The following is an 18,009-nucleotide window of genomic DNA, read 5'->3' on the forward strand; positions in this document are numbered from 1 at the left end:
TGTTCGTTTTGCTGATCTCTGGTTTGGTGATGTTCTGGGGGACCAGGAGAACTTTGGATCTTTTGGACCCAAACCATGTCCCGACCCTCTCCCCCAGCATGCAACCTTTTTTGGTCCTACTGACATCAATTGGGCAAAGGTGTCTGAAGTTTCCCACAGCGGACAGGGATTCCCCAGGCCACAGGACTGCATGCTGCATAAAATGAAATAAACACTGGGCAACAAGGATCTCCTAGCTTGAATGACAACAGCATGACAAAAATAAAATGTATGTTAATATTCTTGTAGCATTCTCTCTTTGAATGAGCGCCCAGGTGTGTGTCAAGCAACAAGCAGAGTTCTATGCACAGAAAACATCAGTGTGTAAGAATACCATCCACCAGCAGCTTTTTGAAAGCACTGCTTTACTCACCAGGAACGGGGCACACACCCACGTGAACGTCCCCACTGCAGAGAGGTAAGCGGACTTTTTGAGCACCTTCAGCTCTTCCTGTCTGATCCCCAGGACTTTCTCTTTGAAGGCTAATTCCCAGGCATAAAGTTTTAGCACTTTGATCCCATTGAGAATTTCATTCATCAGCTTAATCCTGTTGTCCTTGCAATTCATGTGAGCAACCTGAAACGAACCCAATCGCAACAAAAGCAAGTCGAGGCAGCTCTCTCTCTCTCCCCCAAGTCGGCCTGCGATAAAACTTCTGAACAGTAGCCGTCATTTTAAAATGTTGTTGTTGGGTTTCTTTGTAGCTCTGGGCTATAAAATGAGGCGGCTTTAAGAAATGGAAACTGTGTTTTGTAAAACTTACAACTGACACGTGCTGGCAAGCCATCAATAGGAAAGGAACAAAGAGATGGTTGCAGGTGAAAGCATTAGACTGGCTTGAGTAGCTCCTTCACAAGACAGGAAGGCTGAAAACACCACTGATAGATGTTTTAGCAGCATCTTAGCTTTGTAGCATCTTAGTTAACGAAGTGATTTGCCCAACCTTGCAAAACAGGTCCAGAGGAGTCATTAGCCCTTGAGTACACTAAACATACGTGTTTAGTTATCTGGGGTCTAAGCAGAAGGAAAAATGGGGAAGCATCTTTTGCAAGATCACTTAGCTAAAGGTAAAGGTACCCCTGCCCATACGGGCCAGTCTTGACAGACTCTAGGGTTGTGCGCCCATCTCACTCTATAGGCCGGGGGCCAGCGCTGTCCAGAGACACTTCCGGGTCACGTGGCCAGCGTGACAAAGCTGCATCTGGCGAGCCAGTGCAGCACACGGAACGCCGTTTACCTTCCTGCCAGTAAGCGGTCCCTATTTATCTACTTGCACCCGGAGGTGCTTTCAAACTGCTAGGTTGGCAGGTGCTGGGACCGAGCAACGGGAGCGCACCCCGCCGCGGGGATTCGAACCGCCGACCTTTCGATCAGCAAGCCCTAGGCGCTGAGGCTTTTACCCACAGCGCCACCCGCGTCCCTGCAAGATCACTTAGAGAAGGTTATTTCCCACCAGAGGTGCATAGTGATTTACAAGCATGGCTGATTGTCACATCAGACCACAAGATACTGATCTTGCTAATACAGTGGTACCTCGGGTTACATACGCTTCAGGTTACATACACTTCAGGTTACAGACTCCGCTAACCCAGAAATAGTACCTCGGGTTAAGAACTTTGCTTCAGGATGAGAACAGAAATCGTGCTCCAGCGGTGCGGGAGGCCCCATTAGCTAAAGTGGTGCTTCAGGTTAAGAACAGTTTCAGGTTAAGAACGGACCTCCGGAATGAATTAAGTACTTAACCCGAGGTACCACTGTACTGGCTGGTATGGTAATTTGCAACATACGTCCGTGAGGCACAATAGACAGGAAGTCTCAACACGTGCCTTAGAGACAGAATCAATCGTTCTTGTGCAGAAAGGAAGTCTCTTACCTGATAGGTCTTTGTTTTCATTGCTATCACAGCATTGACTGGAACCAGGAGCAGCATGACAGCCACACCGGCCAACACCGAGGCACCTAAATTCTAAAGAGAGCATGTTTAGAATGCGGCGTAACGGAAGCACAAAAAACCCGTGGTCCAAATAGCAACCTTGAAGGTGAACCGTTGCAGGAATGAGCAGGTACTTTCCTGCCTTCTAGCCAGAGGAAACTGGGGAAGAGTGCTGAGTGGGAGAGCACCTGCCTTGAAGGCACAGAGTCCCCCGATTCAACCCCTGTCGTTTCTAGTTAAGAGGTTCAAGTAACAGAGGGTGGGAGAAACTGACGAGCCACTGCCAGTCAGAGGAGACAGGAGTCTGATTTGCAGCTTTGCATATTCAGATTCCAGTCATTAGTTGAGGGTTACAGCATGAGAGTGTCAAAGAGCGAGCTAGCTCTTTATTAACGGTTGGTTGTCAGGCCTAATGAGCACCGCAGCTCATCCTCAGCAGGTCTGACCCCATGTATCAGTTGCAAAGACTGAAAGTCCCTGCCTCCCCAGGGTTTTCCCCAAACAATTAGAGACTGTGCCTGCGTGCAGCCTGCCACTGCTCTGCCCATTTCAGCTCTCTTCTGGTTCTGGGAGACCAGCAGGGATGAGAGCTTAACACAGGAGGAGGGGGAGACATCCATGACTCCGTGTCAAGCCTGACTCATCTCTGCTTCTTGGCTCCCTCCTCTCCTGCTTCAGTTTCTGCCTCTGATTCTGGACTTCTCTCTGCCACAGATTCTCCCTGCTCACTAAACCCTTCAGCTTCTGACACCTCCCCACCATCCAGTCTTCTCCCTGTGACCACTCATCATTGTCCACTCCCCGGGCTCTGAGCCTTCTTCCCTTGATAGTTCCCCAGCTGGTTCCGTCCACCATTCCTCTGCATCTTACCAGTCCAAGACAGAGAGCTGCCTGCACTTCTTTCCCTTCCCTGCTATCGCATCCTGGATTCTGAAGCCCTAATCCTTTAATGACAGGATTCTGGCTTTCCCTTGAGTAAAATAAGCACCATTGTTTAGCTACAGTAAAGGAAACAATGGACGCACAGTACTTTTACCTGCCACAGCAAACAGAGAGCCAGTATGACTTGCAAAGGTGCAGACCAGACCATGTTGATGTAGGTAGCCAAGTCCATGAACCTCTGGGCATCCACTGACATCAAGTTGACAATTTCTCCAACTGTAGATGTCTTCCTTGCTGAATTTGTGATGACCAAGGCCTTGGCAGGGTAGAGGAGAGGAAGACAAAATGAAAAGTCCAGAGGCTGGAAGGTTTGCTGGGGCATAAAGAATTTTGATTGGCAAAATCCTACTTCCTTAGATGCAGGAGTTTTGCAGCGAAGGTGCTGGATACACACACACACACACACACACACACACACACACACACACAAACACATGAACTAAAGGGAAGCCAAGCATGGGCTTAAAGTTTGGGACAGAATGCTCTCAAATGGAAAAAAAAACTGTCATGCCTAGAGCTTTAGAAATCAAAAGAATTTTTCTTTCCCTCTTAAAAAAATAACCTCCAAAGGTTTTGGATAGGTCATACCTATAAGCCAGAAACATCAATTAAATAGTGAGAGGTTAACTAAATAAGCATATATCATCAAACAAGTTGAGTTTATTAACTTGCTAGATGGTGTGCAGACGGTGTTTGGTGGTAAAGCACATTCTTTTGAAAGGAGGAGCTCCCACTACCAACCTCTGGCATCTTCGACTAATCAGAGAACAGGCGATACTGGGTCAGATGAACAGTTGGTGTGAACTGGTGTAAGACTGTCCTGTCATCGTTTCTGATAGAAGGAAGGCAGTGTCTCTAAGGTGAATTTGGATCCCATTCAAAACAAACACCACCAAGGAGAAAGGAATGAAATGCACTGGGAGCATAGAAAGCTGGCTTAATATGTAGCCAGACTATCTATCCATTGAGCTCAGTATTGTCCACACTAATGACTGGCAGCCGCTCTCCAGGGATTCAGACAGGGAACGTTCTCAGCCCTAACTGGTCAGGACCTTCATGCAAAGAAGCCACAGCCCTTCTTCCAGTTCAGTAATTAGAGCACATCGGCTGCATTTGCCATCTGGAGTAAGCCATTCCCCAAAGGATAAGGGGCAGTGTTGCTAAGCTACGCTTCTAGGGTGGAAGTCATTTGTAAGCAGCTGCAGCCAGGGCAGCGTCTCGAGATGTGGGCGAGGATCGTCACAGCTCCCTATGCAGCTGGGGACAAATGCAGCAATGCTACCCCAGCCTAAAGTTAAAGCCAACCGTGGGGGTTTAGGATGAAAGCTTATTGAGAGAGACATTTAGTCTAGTTCACTGTGGGCGCCAATCCCTGTGGATAAAGTGATGTCAGGTGGGGTTAGGGTATACATCTGCAGGTCTCTACCTTCCGATAGACTGCACCAATCACAGCTGTTTTAAGCCTCATCCCCGTCACGAAGCAGATGTGGAAGTACTGGTGGAGGACCAGAGTCTGCAGGCCAGTGGAGACGAAGAGGAGTGCTGTGTACAGGTAGCCTTGCCAATTGGGGGCGTTCTCGTCATTCACAAAGTTGATGAGCAACCTGCAAACGAAGCAGGCATTTGAAAGGAAGCCAGCGAAAAGCCCTGGTTAGCCAGTGAGCGAGGGAAGTTCACCATCTCCAGTTCCCTACAGGTCCAAAGATGGCGGTGTGGGCCTGCAGGGAAACGAGACTGAAAACACTCTGGCCGTGAAACAGGTCAATTAAAGAGGAGGGGGTGTGGAATTCCAACCAGCTCTTAAATGCCAATATTTTTGAAGTGGCTAACGAAAGAAACAGACGACAATACAATTTTACAGCTGTAAGGTCTCCTAAAATCCAATTAAATAGCTGCTAAAAATATACTTGAACTCATGGGCAAATTAAAAGTTTTTTTCAAAAAAAATAAAATATCCTTGCCTGACGCTTAATGGTATGGACCAGGCAAGCAGCCTGGGGAAAGCGTTCTGCAGAGCCACCACTGAAAAGGCCATTGGCGACGCTTGATTATTTCAGAGTGCTGCCTTTGCTGTGCAATAACCCAGCCAGGGAGATTTAAAGTGGGGAAAATACATAACTTACGAGACCGGACAGACTTCCAAGCATGTCATGCATAAGGGAGGTTTTTGTGGGTTTGTTTATTTGGCTTTCTTACCCCTCCCTCCACCACAGTAAGATTCCAGGGGTTACAATTGTATAAAAATTAGAATCGGTTAAAACAATGTGCGTTCCAAAGTAAGTACGGTGTGGGCTTGCCACTGAGATTTCAGCACCTCCTTCCCAAATATTTCCTTAAAAATCACATTGCCTGTGTTCTATATCTAAAACTCCAGGGTGCAATGTTAAGAGAGAAGCACCAGAGTTTGATGGAAGAGCAAAATCTTTGCATTTATAAGGGTCAATCCCAGACAGCTCTGGCTAAAAGCAGAAGGCGGCAGGCAATACAAAAGGCATCTCTCTGCTGGAGATCTTAGAGTGCAATTATGCACCAGAGAAGTTCGTTTTGAACAAGATGGACAAATCGCTTGACTTTCATATGAGGCACAGCCCATTTACATGGATCGCTGAGCAAACTTACTAGCGTTCAATCGCTGTTTTATGTGAACAAAGTGTTCCTGCTCAAACACAGCCACATTGCACTCCATTGGAGGGGAAGGTCAGGAGAGGGTTAGCATGCCATCTTCAGGGAAGATGTTCTGTACCTTCTCACCAAGGAATGTTTGAAAATCTTCCAAGGGGATTGCCAAGAGTGCCCCCAAATGCTGTGAAAACCGCTGTCGTAAGTGGAGGAACAGAAACACCATGTAAACTCCTGGACAGCAGTTTTCCTAAGCGTGCCAGACTGTATGAAATCTGGGGACATCTATTTCTGGTTCTGATGAGTGTGAAAGTGGGAAATGGCTAGCTCAGGCACCCCCAAACTCTGCTCTCCAGATGTTTTTGGAACTACAATTCCCATCATCCCTCACCGCTGGTCCTGTTAGCTAGGGATGATGGGAGTTGTAGTCCCAAAACATCTGGAGAGCCGCATTTGGAGGTGCCTGGGCTGGGAGACCCAAGTAAACCAACTCTCTGCTTTATAAAGGGAAGAGGAGCATCAAAAGCAATCAACAACCACCCATGGAAAAGTTTGATAGCAGCAGCAACTATCCATGCACTCTACAGTGATGGGAGCAAGACAGCGCTCTGCTTACCTTAAGAGTTCAGGTCCTGTAAACATCATAAGGTCATGGAAGGCCTTGAAGAGGAAACTCATGAGGAAGTATGGCCCAAACGACTTGTATAAGACCTTAGCAAGAGACGGCTCCTTGTCCCTTTGAGAAGGTTTAATGATCAGAGCTTCAGCTTCTTCCGTCACATCCCCATTCGAGCCACTGGATTTTGTAGGTTTCTTGGGCGAGTACAGCATTGGCGTCGAGAGCCTATCGAAACAGAAGCGTCCAGAGATTCTGTATTGACTGGCATACTTCATCTGCACACAATGTGTACTTATGGTATTTTCATATTTCTTTATTACAACTGTGAAAAAAATGGTGTAGAATTCATCGCTGCCACCGCCCACTCCAGATATTGCTGGACTACAGCTCCTAACATCCCTTGAACGCTGGCCAGGAATTGGCAGCCCAACATCACCTGGTGGGCAAGTTTATAACCCCAGGTACAGGTGGCAGGTCAGGTGCAGTTCTCCTCCTGGCCATTAGCTGCTGCTTTTTGTGAGGGGCAGAGGGAGAGACGAGGGTGGTGGCCACATGCAAAAGGAGTCAAGTTGCCTGCATGTTTAGTAGCCGTACAGAAGAGAGAATTGCAGCAGCTTTACCTTGCGGAACAGGCTAGGCTCACTGAAATATTCTCTGAGACGCCCCAGGTATAGGGCGGTATATAAATTCAATAAATAATAATAATAATCTGTTAAAGGTGCACCCTGGCTTCTTTTGCATCTGGCTGCTTTAAATAAGAGGGAAATGGGTTTCAAAGTTATGCAAAGTCTTGCATCTGTAAGAAAGTCAAAGAAGAGGCAGAAAATGCCTTGGCAGAGAAGCAGGCCTGCGTTCCTTGGAAATATGCTGTAAGTCAGGGATCGGCAACCTAAGGCCCATGCGTGGCCCATGGGGGTCGTTTAAGCAGTCCATGCACCCCCGCCGCCCGCTCAGGGACCCCTGCTGCCCGCAGTCGGCTCCCATGCACCACACTAAATCGGTGCAGAGCAGAGCGGGGACCGCCTTCCGCGACGCTGGCCAGCTTCCCATTGGCTGCAGGAAGCTCCGGCCCAAGGCGGCGTCTGCGGGACCATGTACCGGCCCAAGCCACGAAAACTCTTCCGACCCCTGCTGTAAATCATCCGATAATTTTGGAACTGCCTGCGTGCAACTGTGTTTCGGAGTCTGACGCTTTGAATAGCTGCAAGGCAGGGCTTGCAATTCAGCTACTCATTGACTTTTTTGCCTTCGCCCCTCTCCTGGACTCACCCAGCGTTTCTCGCCTTTTGCAGAGCCAGGACAGAAACGGTTGAGGAGCGCCCCCCCCCCACTTCATGCTTTCTGTTTTACAGACTTTGTTGTAGAAAGGAAGTTTACGGAGAAAACGAAAGGTGAAACCTCAGTGGAGTTATACCGAGAATGATCCGCATTACCCCCTACAAGCCCTAGCCAGCACAAGGAATGATAGTCCAGCAACATCTGGCAGCCACAGGCTCCCCACCTTCGGATTCTTGGTAGTTTAACACTGACGGTAAACTTAAAATACTTACGTTTTTGCCTTCGCATACTCCTTCGCCCAGTTCTGAACCATATCAGGCACCACTTCTTCAGATGTATCCTCCTTGTTTAACGACCACAGGTCTTTCGCTTCCAACGGCTGCCGATATCCTTGAATCATCAACCTACGTTAGAAAATGTGCAGCAGTTAGTCAAAGAGTGCATAGAAAATCAGAAAACCGAGGCCTTCCCCCCTGCAAGCCAAAAGTTATAGAAAGAGCTGCAATTTCTCCTCTACAGAATAGCACACCGATTGGCATCATGGTTTTATAGTGTGATATAATCCCTCTCTCTAGAACAATATGGCCTCCCTCAAAAGCTCTCCATTCTTCTCCAGTCATGGGTAGCTTGTGGCTCAGGGTCCCTTCTATCCTTGAAACAAGATCGGCTTGGCCTTAGAGTGGAACTTTTTTAGCTGCTTGCGTCTATTTTACAAAAATAAAAAAAGCTTTCTTTGCTCTATTCAGCTGAACTCTTTTTACCTGGTTACTGCTGTTTTACACAACTGTATTTATTCTATTCTATTTACGCTGCTGCTGTTTTTTAAGTACAGTGGCACCTCCGGTTGCGCACGGGATCCGTTCTGGAGCTCCGGTCGGATCCCAAGGAATTTGCAACCAGAGGTGCGCTTCTGCACCTCTGCACATGCGCGCGCAGCAAAACCCGGAAAAATACTTCTGGGTTTGCCGCATATACGTTACCGGAGGTGAAAGCAACTAGTTACCACTGTATTTGTTTTCGTGCTGCTTTTTAATAATAATAATATTGCATATTGCTTTGGGCATCACCCAGTGGCAAAACCACTTACAGAGAACTGCAAGTATATATAATCAGTATTACTGTAGCAGAAACATGGGACTAATAAGCCACAAAGTGCACAAGCGCAGCTCATATGAAATGCAAACATAGGTGCATGCCTTAGACCAGCAGCAGGGAACTTAAGCTCCACTAGATGGGTGCTGGACAACAATTCCCATCATCCTGGATCATTGGCCATTGTGGCTGAGGCTGATGGGAGTGGTCAAGGACACCCCCATCCCTGCCTTAGATAAGAAAAGAGGAAGGAAGGAAGGAAAACAGAGAGAGAATGAAAGAGAAAGAAGGAAAGAAAACAGCCAGCCCACTGTCTTTGAGAATTTCAATGCTTCACCCCTCAAATATGTTGTTATTCATATGGTCATTGGTTTATTTCACTTGGAATTCTTGATACACAACCGTTTTTGTTTCTCACTTCTTTCTAAGGTGGAGCCAGCACCCAATATGACTTATATGTCAAATTGCCAAGGATAACAGAGCCTCAAGCAAACCTTAAACAGGCATAGGGAAAGTAGGTTGATGGAGCTCAAATGTGAACCATTTGTCCTCTTACCCAGTGATCCACCAGAATGTGATCCTGGACAGAAAAGAAGCGCTGGATTCCGGGCAGGGATTCTAAGGAGTGAAAAATATTCAACCAGTTACAAATCAGATTCAATATTTCTGCTTTTCTGCAGAATGTAACATCCAAGTGCTTTTTCTTAATCCCAACAAAGCTTGCCACACCTAGTTTCTCATTTCCATGCCGAATTTTAGTTGTATTATACACGCTAACTTGCACACAAACACTAAGGGTTCCCATTTAACATTATGAATTCAGTTCAATAATGCGTGCCAAATTAAAACCCCAGTGTGTGTTTGTATATAATGCATGAGAAGTATTTTCAAACAGAGCTCTCTAACAGCGATAGGGAAAAGTACCAGATTGGTTGGGGGGGAGGGGAGGTTTTATCATGCTGAAACCCCAAATTGGAGCCACTAGCTAATTCTCAGCTGCAAGGCCCCACTCCTTGCCTCTGCAGCCCCCCGGAGCGCAGGGAACTCCCGCTGCGCTCCGGGGGCTTCAGACAGCTATCCGCAAGCCTTTGGAGTGCAGCAGGAGTTATCGCTGTGCTCCGAAGGCTTGCAGATAGCCATCTGAAGCCTGGAGAGGCGCTGCACAGTTTTCCCTCTCTGCGCATGCCCCTTCAGCGAAGCGGGAGTAGAAATGGAAGGGGCTCCATTTCTCCTGCCGCTTTGCTGAAGGGGCGCTGAGGAGAGAGGGGGAGAATTCCCCCCCCCCTGTTCTCCCCCTCCTATGGTCCGGTGCATTCTATAGAGTGGTGTGTCCTATAGAGCGAAAAATACGGTAGACTCGTAAGTTTTAAACAACATGTTCGCGAACACAGGAAGCTGCCTCAGAGCACCTCCTTTGCCTGTACCATGTCCCAAGGCTGACCCTGACATCTCCAGCTAAAGGCCCCCAATTGAAAACCTGGGTGATGCTAGTATTATTTATGCCGACAGGTAAGACTCCTCCAGGATTTCAGGCGGGGGCCTTTAGCTGGAGAGGCCAGAGGCCGAACTTGAGATCTTCTACATGCAATGCAGCTGCTCTGTCACTGAGCTATACTGCCCTTCACTCAAATCCTCCTGCCACAAACTGAAAAATATTCCAGTCAACTGGAATCAGTGCTGCTTGGCTCCGAAAGCACCTTAGCGCACATATGGCAAGACCGTCAGCAGTTTTATTAGAGCTATCAGGAAAAACTTTCCCTTCCCCAGCCAAACCCGCAGCCAAACTAGAAAATATTCGGCGTCTCAGTCCCTCCCAACAGATTAAAGGCCCGGCCAATTATACAACATTAAGTCAGGGTTACGGAAAGGGCAGTCTCCCGGGTGGTGAGACATTGCTCAGTCCCTCACTTCCATTCTAGCTCAACGCCCAACCGCAGAGCTGAAAAGCAGCGGCCAACTTCAACAAAGAGCACATTGCCAAGGAGGAGAACCCCTTGCACCAACCCTGGTTGGCGCTCCCTTCCTGGAGTGGTGAGCACGAAAGCCCACGCTGGCACCGCTCAAGTTCCTTTCCCCAGGAATGAGAAAGTTTATACTTTCTCTTCTGCAAAAGCTGTCTACTTATATGCCCCAAACAAATGAAATACCGTGAAAATCCCTGAAACGAGAAGTAATTGACTAGAAATATTATCTTATGGAAATGGACTAAATAATAAAAATCAAAAAGTTTAAGGAAAAAGTTAGAAAAACCTAAAACTGAACAAAGCCTTAACGGGATGCCGGCTACAAACCTAGTTTCACTGAACTATTCAGTTTCCTCAGAAGGAAATAGAAAAATCATAAACCTTAAATGACCAAAATTCAAAGGGGGTAGAACTCCCAAAAATTCTGAAGTATTATAATCCTAGCTCGACTTAGGTGAAGCAAAGGTCGTTTAAGGTTTATGATTTTCCTATTTCTTTCTGAGGAAACTGAATAGTTCAGTGAAACGAAGTTTGCAGCCGGCATCCCGTTAAGGCTTTGTTCAATTTTAGGTTTTTCTCATTTTTTCCTTAAACCTTTTGATTTTTATTATTTAGTCCATTTCCATAAGATAATATTTCTAGTCAATTACTTCTCGTTTCAGGGATTTTCACGGTATTTCTTTTGTTTGGTGCACTTTCTCGGTTCCGTGACTGTCTTTTTTCTACTGCTGTCTACAATCATACCTCGGGTTAAATATGCTTCATGTTGAGCACGTTCGAGTTGCGCTCCGCGGCAACCCAGAAGTAACGGAGTGTGTTACTTCCGGGTTTCGCCACTCGCCCAGACGCTCAAAATGACGTCATGCAGAAGCGGCGAAAAGGGACGCGTGTGTGCGCAGACATGCCATCGCTAGTTACGTTTGCTTCTGGATGCAAACGGGGCTCCGGAACGGATCCCATTCGCATCCTGAGGTACCACTGTACTTATATGCCAGCTTTTGCCAACCTGCCGCTCTCTAGTCCTGGCTGGCTTTTGCTGCCAGGCAGCTTCCACCAAGACCCCAATCCCAGCCACCATGAACCTGTCTCGGCCTCTTGGCTTCACGACTACCTCACTTGGCCTGTTCTTATCACCACCACCACCTGCAGGAATTCGGCTGGGTCCGGGAAAGGGAAGAGGACTGCTTTGGCCACACAGAGCCAAGCCGAGCGAGAACTCAGTGCTCCTGGCCCAGCGACACAACACATTATAAAGTTATTTCTCCGGGCCGGAGACAAGGCACCCTCTGTCCTTGCTTTCCGCTGAACAGTCCAGAGTGTCCCTAACTTATCAAACAGCCGCTGGAGCCCCAACTGCCCTATTAATCATCTGCGTCTGGAAGCCTGTTTACATATGGCAGGGCTTGCGAGGTCAAAAACAACACATCGAGGCATGGTGGTCCCCACCCTCTGGTGAAGGCGGAAAGCAGCAGCTAAAAAAACAAAAGCCAATATGCTCTTATGTATCATCTCAGACGGATGAAACCAGGCACAAGTTATGCTTTGATTTAAAAGCAAGGGGGGAAAGCGGCCGCTACCACCCACCCGACCATGATTATTATTTCCAAAGGAATGCCAAGGGGGCGGCGTGAGGATCTCCCCGATTCCTCTCCTAGCTTTGGCACAGCCGGCACAACCACCTCTTGGTTACCGAGAGCGTTGTTGTGAAGTATAGAAGCCAAGCACCTCCCGCATTATCGCATTCCTTCGTGTGCTCAAGTTTTCCATGGAAGCACACCATACGGACAACTCCCAAAAATAATAGAAAGCAGATCTGCATGAAAACCCCTCTGAACTACCAGAACAGCCAGTGGCCATTGATGGATATGGCTTAAAGGCAGTGAGATTCTCCGTTCTGGATCTGGGGAAAGGATGAACAGGCACAACGGGAAGGGGAGACTGGGCCGCCTGCTCGCCAGCTCCACCAGCATTTTGCTATCTATCAAAACTAAGCTACTTGCAAGAGCCAGAGAGCAAGATTTTATCTGCCCCAGAGATCAAAAGAGGCAGAGAATAGGCTGAAGACAAATATTTATGTTGGCAGAAGTCAGTGGCAACAGGTCAAACACGATGAAGGGCTTTGACTGCTCTTTCTGACTGATTGCATTCCTATTAGGAAGAAATGCCTCCCCTTTGAAATGAATCAATTCACGGCAAAACAGTCGCTGTAACCAAAAGGACCAGAGTTCAGGTTCCAAGCAAATTCTGCCTTGGATTACATTACCATTCATTAGAGTCTTCATTAAGATATATTACTCAAACAAAACTCAAATGGGCAGGAGCAGCAGCAGCAGCAGCAGCAAGTACCATACCTGAATTGCAACCACTCGGGTGAGGTAGCTCTCTACACACAAATAGGGAACTGAAAGCAAGTCCCTAGAGTGGGTAAGATTTGAACACAGGCCTCTCCTTCTGGAGAACATTTCTAACCTAGAAGTCATATCCAGTTTTTAACCGGAATAACTGCTAACTTGTTCTGTTTACCTGTTAAGAGTATCGTTTGCCATAATTTCCATTTAGGAAGAGTGTTCTCCCACAGTGTGCAATCAGCCAGTAGCGCTACAGGCATAAAACTACTGCTCCTGCAGCCAATCAGAAGCAGTGGAAGCCCCGTCGGACGTTTGGCTTCCAAAAATAGTTTGCAAACTGGAACGGTCACTTCCAGGTTTGCGGCGTTCAGGAGCCAAAACGTTCAAGAACTAAGCTGTTCGAAAACCAAGGTACGATTATATACCTGCTGAAATGTGACTAAGTTAGGGACACTGATTTCAACCAGTCTACTATTGGGAGAAGTAAGCTGAATAGCGCTGACTGCTCCTCTTTTTCCAGTTTTATCCCGCTGCTCAGTCCCAGCTCAAACTCCCAAACCAGCTCACCAGTTCACTAAAATCAGTATCATGGTCTGGCTAAGCAAATACATAAACCACCAGAGGCCATTTAAGTCCACAAGGTACATCACCGTCTAAAAATAAGAACTTGCAACTATGGACCTAATTAAGAGCTAAATCAAAACTGTCAAGCCGGGGAAATGGTGCTAATCCCACGAAACAGAGAAGGCCTGTGCACAAACGAGATACCAGAATGACCGCTTCCCGGTTCGTGAGCCTCTTTGCAGAGATTTTTGAACAACAGTTTAGGATACACAGACACACAAGTTTCCACACTGCAGTATTTATAGGACCAGGAAAAATAGGAAGAAAATGACCTTTAAGAAACAAAACCACCACCAACAATTCGGCCAATAAACTTGCTTCTTTCTGGAAACTCTAAGAAGAGAGTTCCAGAATTCTTATTTTAAGAATTTGTTTGCATATAATATGGTCAAACAAAATTATTAGAAGAAAACTGGTAAGAACATTGGCAGGATTACTGTAATAACCTGCAGTTTTAGAGGAGTATATATTTAAAGTGGATGAATAAATGAGCAAATTAAGTTACTGTATTTTTCGCTCTATAAGATGCACCAGACCACAAGACGCACCTACTTTTTGGAGGAGGAAAACAAGAAAAAAAATATTCTGAATCTCAGAAGCCAGAAGAGCAAGAAGGATCGCTGTGCAGTGAAAGCAGCAATCCCTCTTGCTCTTCTGGCTTCTGTGATAGCTGCGCAGCCTGCATTTGCTCCATAAGACACACACACATTTCCCTTTACTTTTTAGGAGGGAAAAAGTGAGTCTTATAGAGCAAAAAATGCGGTAATTTGGATATGCAGAATATGTTAAAAAATACATTTAAGGAACCGCAGAAAAAAGGGGAAGGAAGTCAAGTTTTCAAACGTTAAAATGAGTATAAAATTATTGAAATGTATAAAATTGAAAATCAATAAATCACAAAATTATCAGAAGCAATCTACTTAAGCAAATTCCCAGGGGTCCCTCAGAGAGGCACCTCCCAAGGCAAAATTACTTACAGGGTCATGAACTGTTTCCGAAAACAAAGGCGGCCTCTCAGGGAAACAGGATAGTATCAGCTGGATTAGCACCAAAGTGAAATAGATGTAGAATGTAATATAACGAAAAACATCGACTTCAGAACCCTAGAAGAAGACATTGAATGCTGCAGTTAGCGGACTGACAGAAACCAGCAAAATAACGTGCGTCGTAGAGAAAGGAGATGGAGAAAACTCTCTCATCAATACTTGGGCGCATCAGACAAAATTGATCAGCAGGAGATTCAGGGCAGAGATAAAGAAGGGTGTCTTCACACAGGGTGTAACTAATTTATGGAATATGGTATGCCGTAAAATGTGCTGACTGCCACAGTTTTAGAAGGTTTTGAAGGGGGTTAGAGAAGTCCAATGAGGAGGAAGATAAGGGGATTCCAATGGCTATTATTCAATGAAAATCTAAATCATAGGTAGGCAAACTAAGGCCCGGGGGCCGGAACCGGCCCAATCGCCTTCTAAATCTGGCCCATGGACGGTCTGGGAATCAGCGTGTTTCGACATAAGTGGAATGTGTCCTTTTATTTAAAATACATCTCTGGGTTATTTGTGGGGCCTGCCTGGTGTTTTCACATGAGTAGAATGTGTGCTTTTTTAAAAAAATGCATCTCTGGGTATTTGTGAGGCATAGGAATTCATTCATTTCCCCCCCAAAAATATAGTCCAGCCCCCCATAAGGTCTGAGGGACAGTGGATCGGCCCCCCACTGAAAAAGTTTGCTGACCCCTGATCTATAGACTCGCCATGTTCAGAGGCAGCTCTGCACACACCTGAGAACGAACCATTTCCTCAAGGCTTGTTTTGTTTTTCATTATTTACTTGTTTTTATCCTGCATTTTATTCTGTGAACCGCCCTGAGAGCTTATGATGGGTGGTATAGAAATAATAATAACAATAACAATAATAATAATAATGTAAAAAAGCTGTAGCAAATGGAAGTGTTTGCGTTTTACAGCATGCTAGAACGTGCATGCGCATGCACACACTAGTTAACACATCTTAAAAAAATAAAAACGCAGAAAATTCTCTGCATAATGATCAGGAGAAAGAACAAAACATTTCCCCAGCTCTTTCAACAGCCGCTGCCCACAGCTTTGGTCTTGGGGGGGTTATCTCTGAACTGCACTTCCAAGGAGGCTGCAGGGCTGTTTTGATAGTCCCTTGACAAGCTCATCCAGGCTTTGATTTGAGTTTCAAACAAAAAGGGAAAAAGGAAAGGGAGCACGCTTTAGTGCCCTTTAACGCTTCGGAATGAGGTTTAATGGGTCATTAACTCACTTGTGTGGCTGCAGAGATTGCCAAGAAAAACCCCGAGTTTAATCATTAAACAAGCAACCGATTCCCTTCACGATTCCAAAGAGTCATCTGTGCTTAGCGGAGGCTGCTTACCGTACTCGAGGCGTGCATAATTTTGGATCTAAAAGTTACGGTGGCGCACAGGAGCGCAATAAGCCAGAAGAGCAACATGACTCCTGAAGACTGGGCTCCTTTCATCCTCTCGTACTGTATCAAAAATGTGGCAAGCAGCTGTGGAGATATCAAAGGGCAGGAGATCACTGTTCCATCAGAATGATGATGGCAAAGCAAAACAAGAACAAGGCTACAAATCCTCCCCCCTTGGACACAGCTCAGTTGGTTAGAGCATGGGGCTGATAATGTCAAGGTTGCAGGTTCGATTCCCAGATGGAACAGCCGTATAGTCTTGCATTGCAAGGGACTGGACTAGATGATTCTCAGGGTACCTCCCAACTTTATGATATTTATTGATCTACAGTTGTACCTTGGTTTTCGAACAGCTTAGTTCCCAGACGTTTTGGCTCCCGGATGCCGCAAACACGGAAGTGACTGTTCTGATTTGCAAACTATTTTTGGAAGCCAAACATCCGACGTGGCTTCCATGTCTTCCGATTGGCTGCAGGAGCTTCCTGCAGCCAATCAGAAGCCTGCTTTGGCTTCCGAATGTTTTGGAAGTCAAACAGACTTCCAGAACGGATTCCGTTTGACTTCCAAGGTATGACTGTACTTTTTTTTTTTAAATGATTTTTATTAATTTTCAAAGGTTTTAAAAATTTACTTATATTTCAACGTATGTTTTTCTTAAAATTTTGACTTCCCACCCTTACTCCCGTGATGTTTTTCTTTCCACCTTATACCTACTGCTTTATATAACAAACTTTAATCTAATACAATTGTCCTCTATTTCACTTATCACTGTTTTCATTCTGCACATGTGATTCGAACCCTGCCCATGTTTTCATTTGACTATAACAGTATTTCAAATAGTCCGAAAAGGGTCTCCATTCTTCCATAAACTGTTGGTCTCTTTTATCACTGTAGATTTCACCATTTCCACTGTAGTCCATTAGATTTTACCATTTCCACATAGTCCATTAACTTTTGAAGCCATTCCTCCTTGGTTCTCTAATCAGGAGTTGTGCAGGAATCCGATCTGGTAAGGCAGCACCAAGCTACTGCCGGGATTTACAATCAGGACACAAGCATAACGAGGTGTCCTATAGGTGGAAACGGCTCGTTTTAGCTGTTCCCATTGTCCTTGGTTACAAACAAAACAAGTTCTGCTGCTAAAATGAAGCTGCAGAAGAATAAAACATCATTTTCACTCACCATTGTTATGCCCAAAATCGTAGGGCTGACTAAAAAAACAGGAGCTCGGAAAATGTTGTGACTTCTTTCCCAGAAAGAGTAGAAAAGGTCTGCCCAGCAGACTATCCACAATAAGAGGCCCAAGGCCTGAAACAGGAAGGGGAAAAAAGATCGTTTTCAGATAAATAGTCTTCATGAAACATAGAATTAGGAGAAGAGGCTCTCTTAGCAGCATTTTGTATGGAGCCGCTTTGTGTGTGCGCGCAAATGGACTGGGCTGGGTGGAACAATTGATTCTGAAGACTTTAGCTTTCATATATATCATGCAGACCCTCCAAGTGTCCCTATTTTCCAGGGGCTTAAGAGAAGCCATCCCAGTTTTTGATTTGATCCTGGAATGTCCTGCTTTTCCTTAGGATGTCCCTATTTTCATTGGAGAAATGTTGGAGGGTAGGAAGTTATCCGACATAGCTCCCCCCCAAGCCGTCTGAAAGCATTCCTGTATAGGGAAGTTTTAAAAATGTTTAATGTTTTATTATGTTTTTATATGTTGGAAGCTTCCCAGGCAACCCAGTAAGATGTTTGGGGTATAAATAGTAAAATTATCATTATGGAATGGGACGTCCCTATTTTCATCGGAGCATGCATGCGCCACTTACTGTTTTGGCTTTGTTGAGATGCGACATTTGGATGTATCCCCTGTCATGGCGCTGGAGGTACACGAAGTAGATTGGGAAGCAAGCCCAGAGGTAAATGCAAGGGATCCAGGTGAGGACGGTTTTCTGAAAGCACTTGGTGAAGTCTGGGTTCTCGGTGTACCATGTTAAATTCCAGTCCTGAGAAAAGAAGGGAACGGGTTAGCACGCTGTAGAGTTTGCAGGAGGCCCTGGGTTTAATCCTTAGCATCTCCAGGTGGGGCTGTGAATGTTCCCTGCC

At 46.0% G+C, this 18,009-nt stretch overlaps 1 protein-coding gene across 1 annotated transcript in view; it reads right to left on the reverse strand.

The window, feature by feature from the left end:
- The window catches only part of LOC114583978 (multidrug resistance-associated protein 1-like), a 73,874-nt gene that overhangs the window by 35,454 nt on the left and 20,411 nt on the right, over positions 1–18,009 (reverse strand). The window contains exons 2-12 of the mRNA XM_028705375.2: positions 17,733–17,909; positions 17,095–17,220; positions 15,859–15,996; positions 14,437–14,562; positions 9,080–9,141; positions 7,704–7,835; positions 6,151–6,378; positions 4,342–4,519; positions 3,010–3,171; positions 1,914–2,006; positions 413–616 (exon numbers count right to left, since the gene is read on the reverse strand). Coding sequence (XP_028561208.2) covers positions 413–616; positions 1,914–2,006; positions 3,010–3,171; positions 4,342–4,519; positions 6,151–6,378; positions 7,704–7,835; positions 9,080–9,141; positions 14,437–14,562; positions 15,859–15,996; positions 17,095–17,220; positions 17,733–17,909 — 1,626 coding nt within the window. The remainder of the gene's footprint in view (positions 1–412; positions 617–1,913; positions 2,007–3,009; positions 3,172–4,341; positions 4,520–6,150; positions 6,379–7,703; positions 7,836–9,079; positions 9,142–14,436; positions 14,563–15,858; positions 15,997–17,094; positions 17,221–17,732; positions 17,910–18,009) is intronic.

The sequence above is a fragment of the Podarcis muralis genome, chromosome 14 (genome assembly GCF_964188315.1).
Source record: "Podarcis muralis chromosome 14, rPodMur119.hap1.1, whole genome shotgun sequence".
Classification (NCBI taxonomy): domain Eukaryota; kingdom Metazoa; phylum Chordata; class Lepidosauria; order Squamata; family Lacertidae; genus Podarcis; species Podarcis muralis.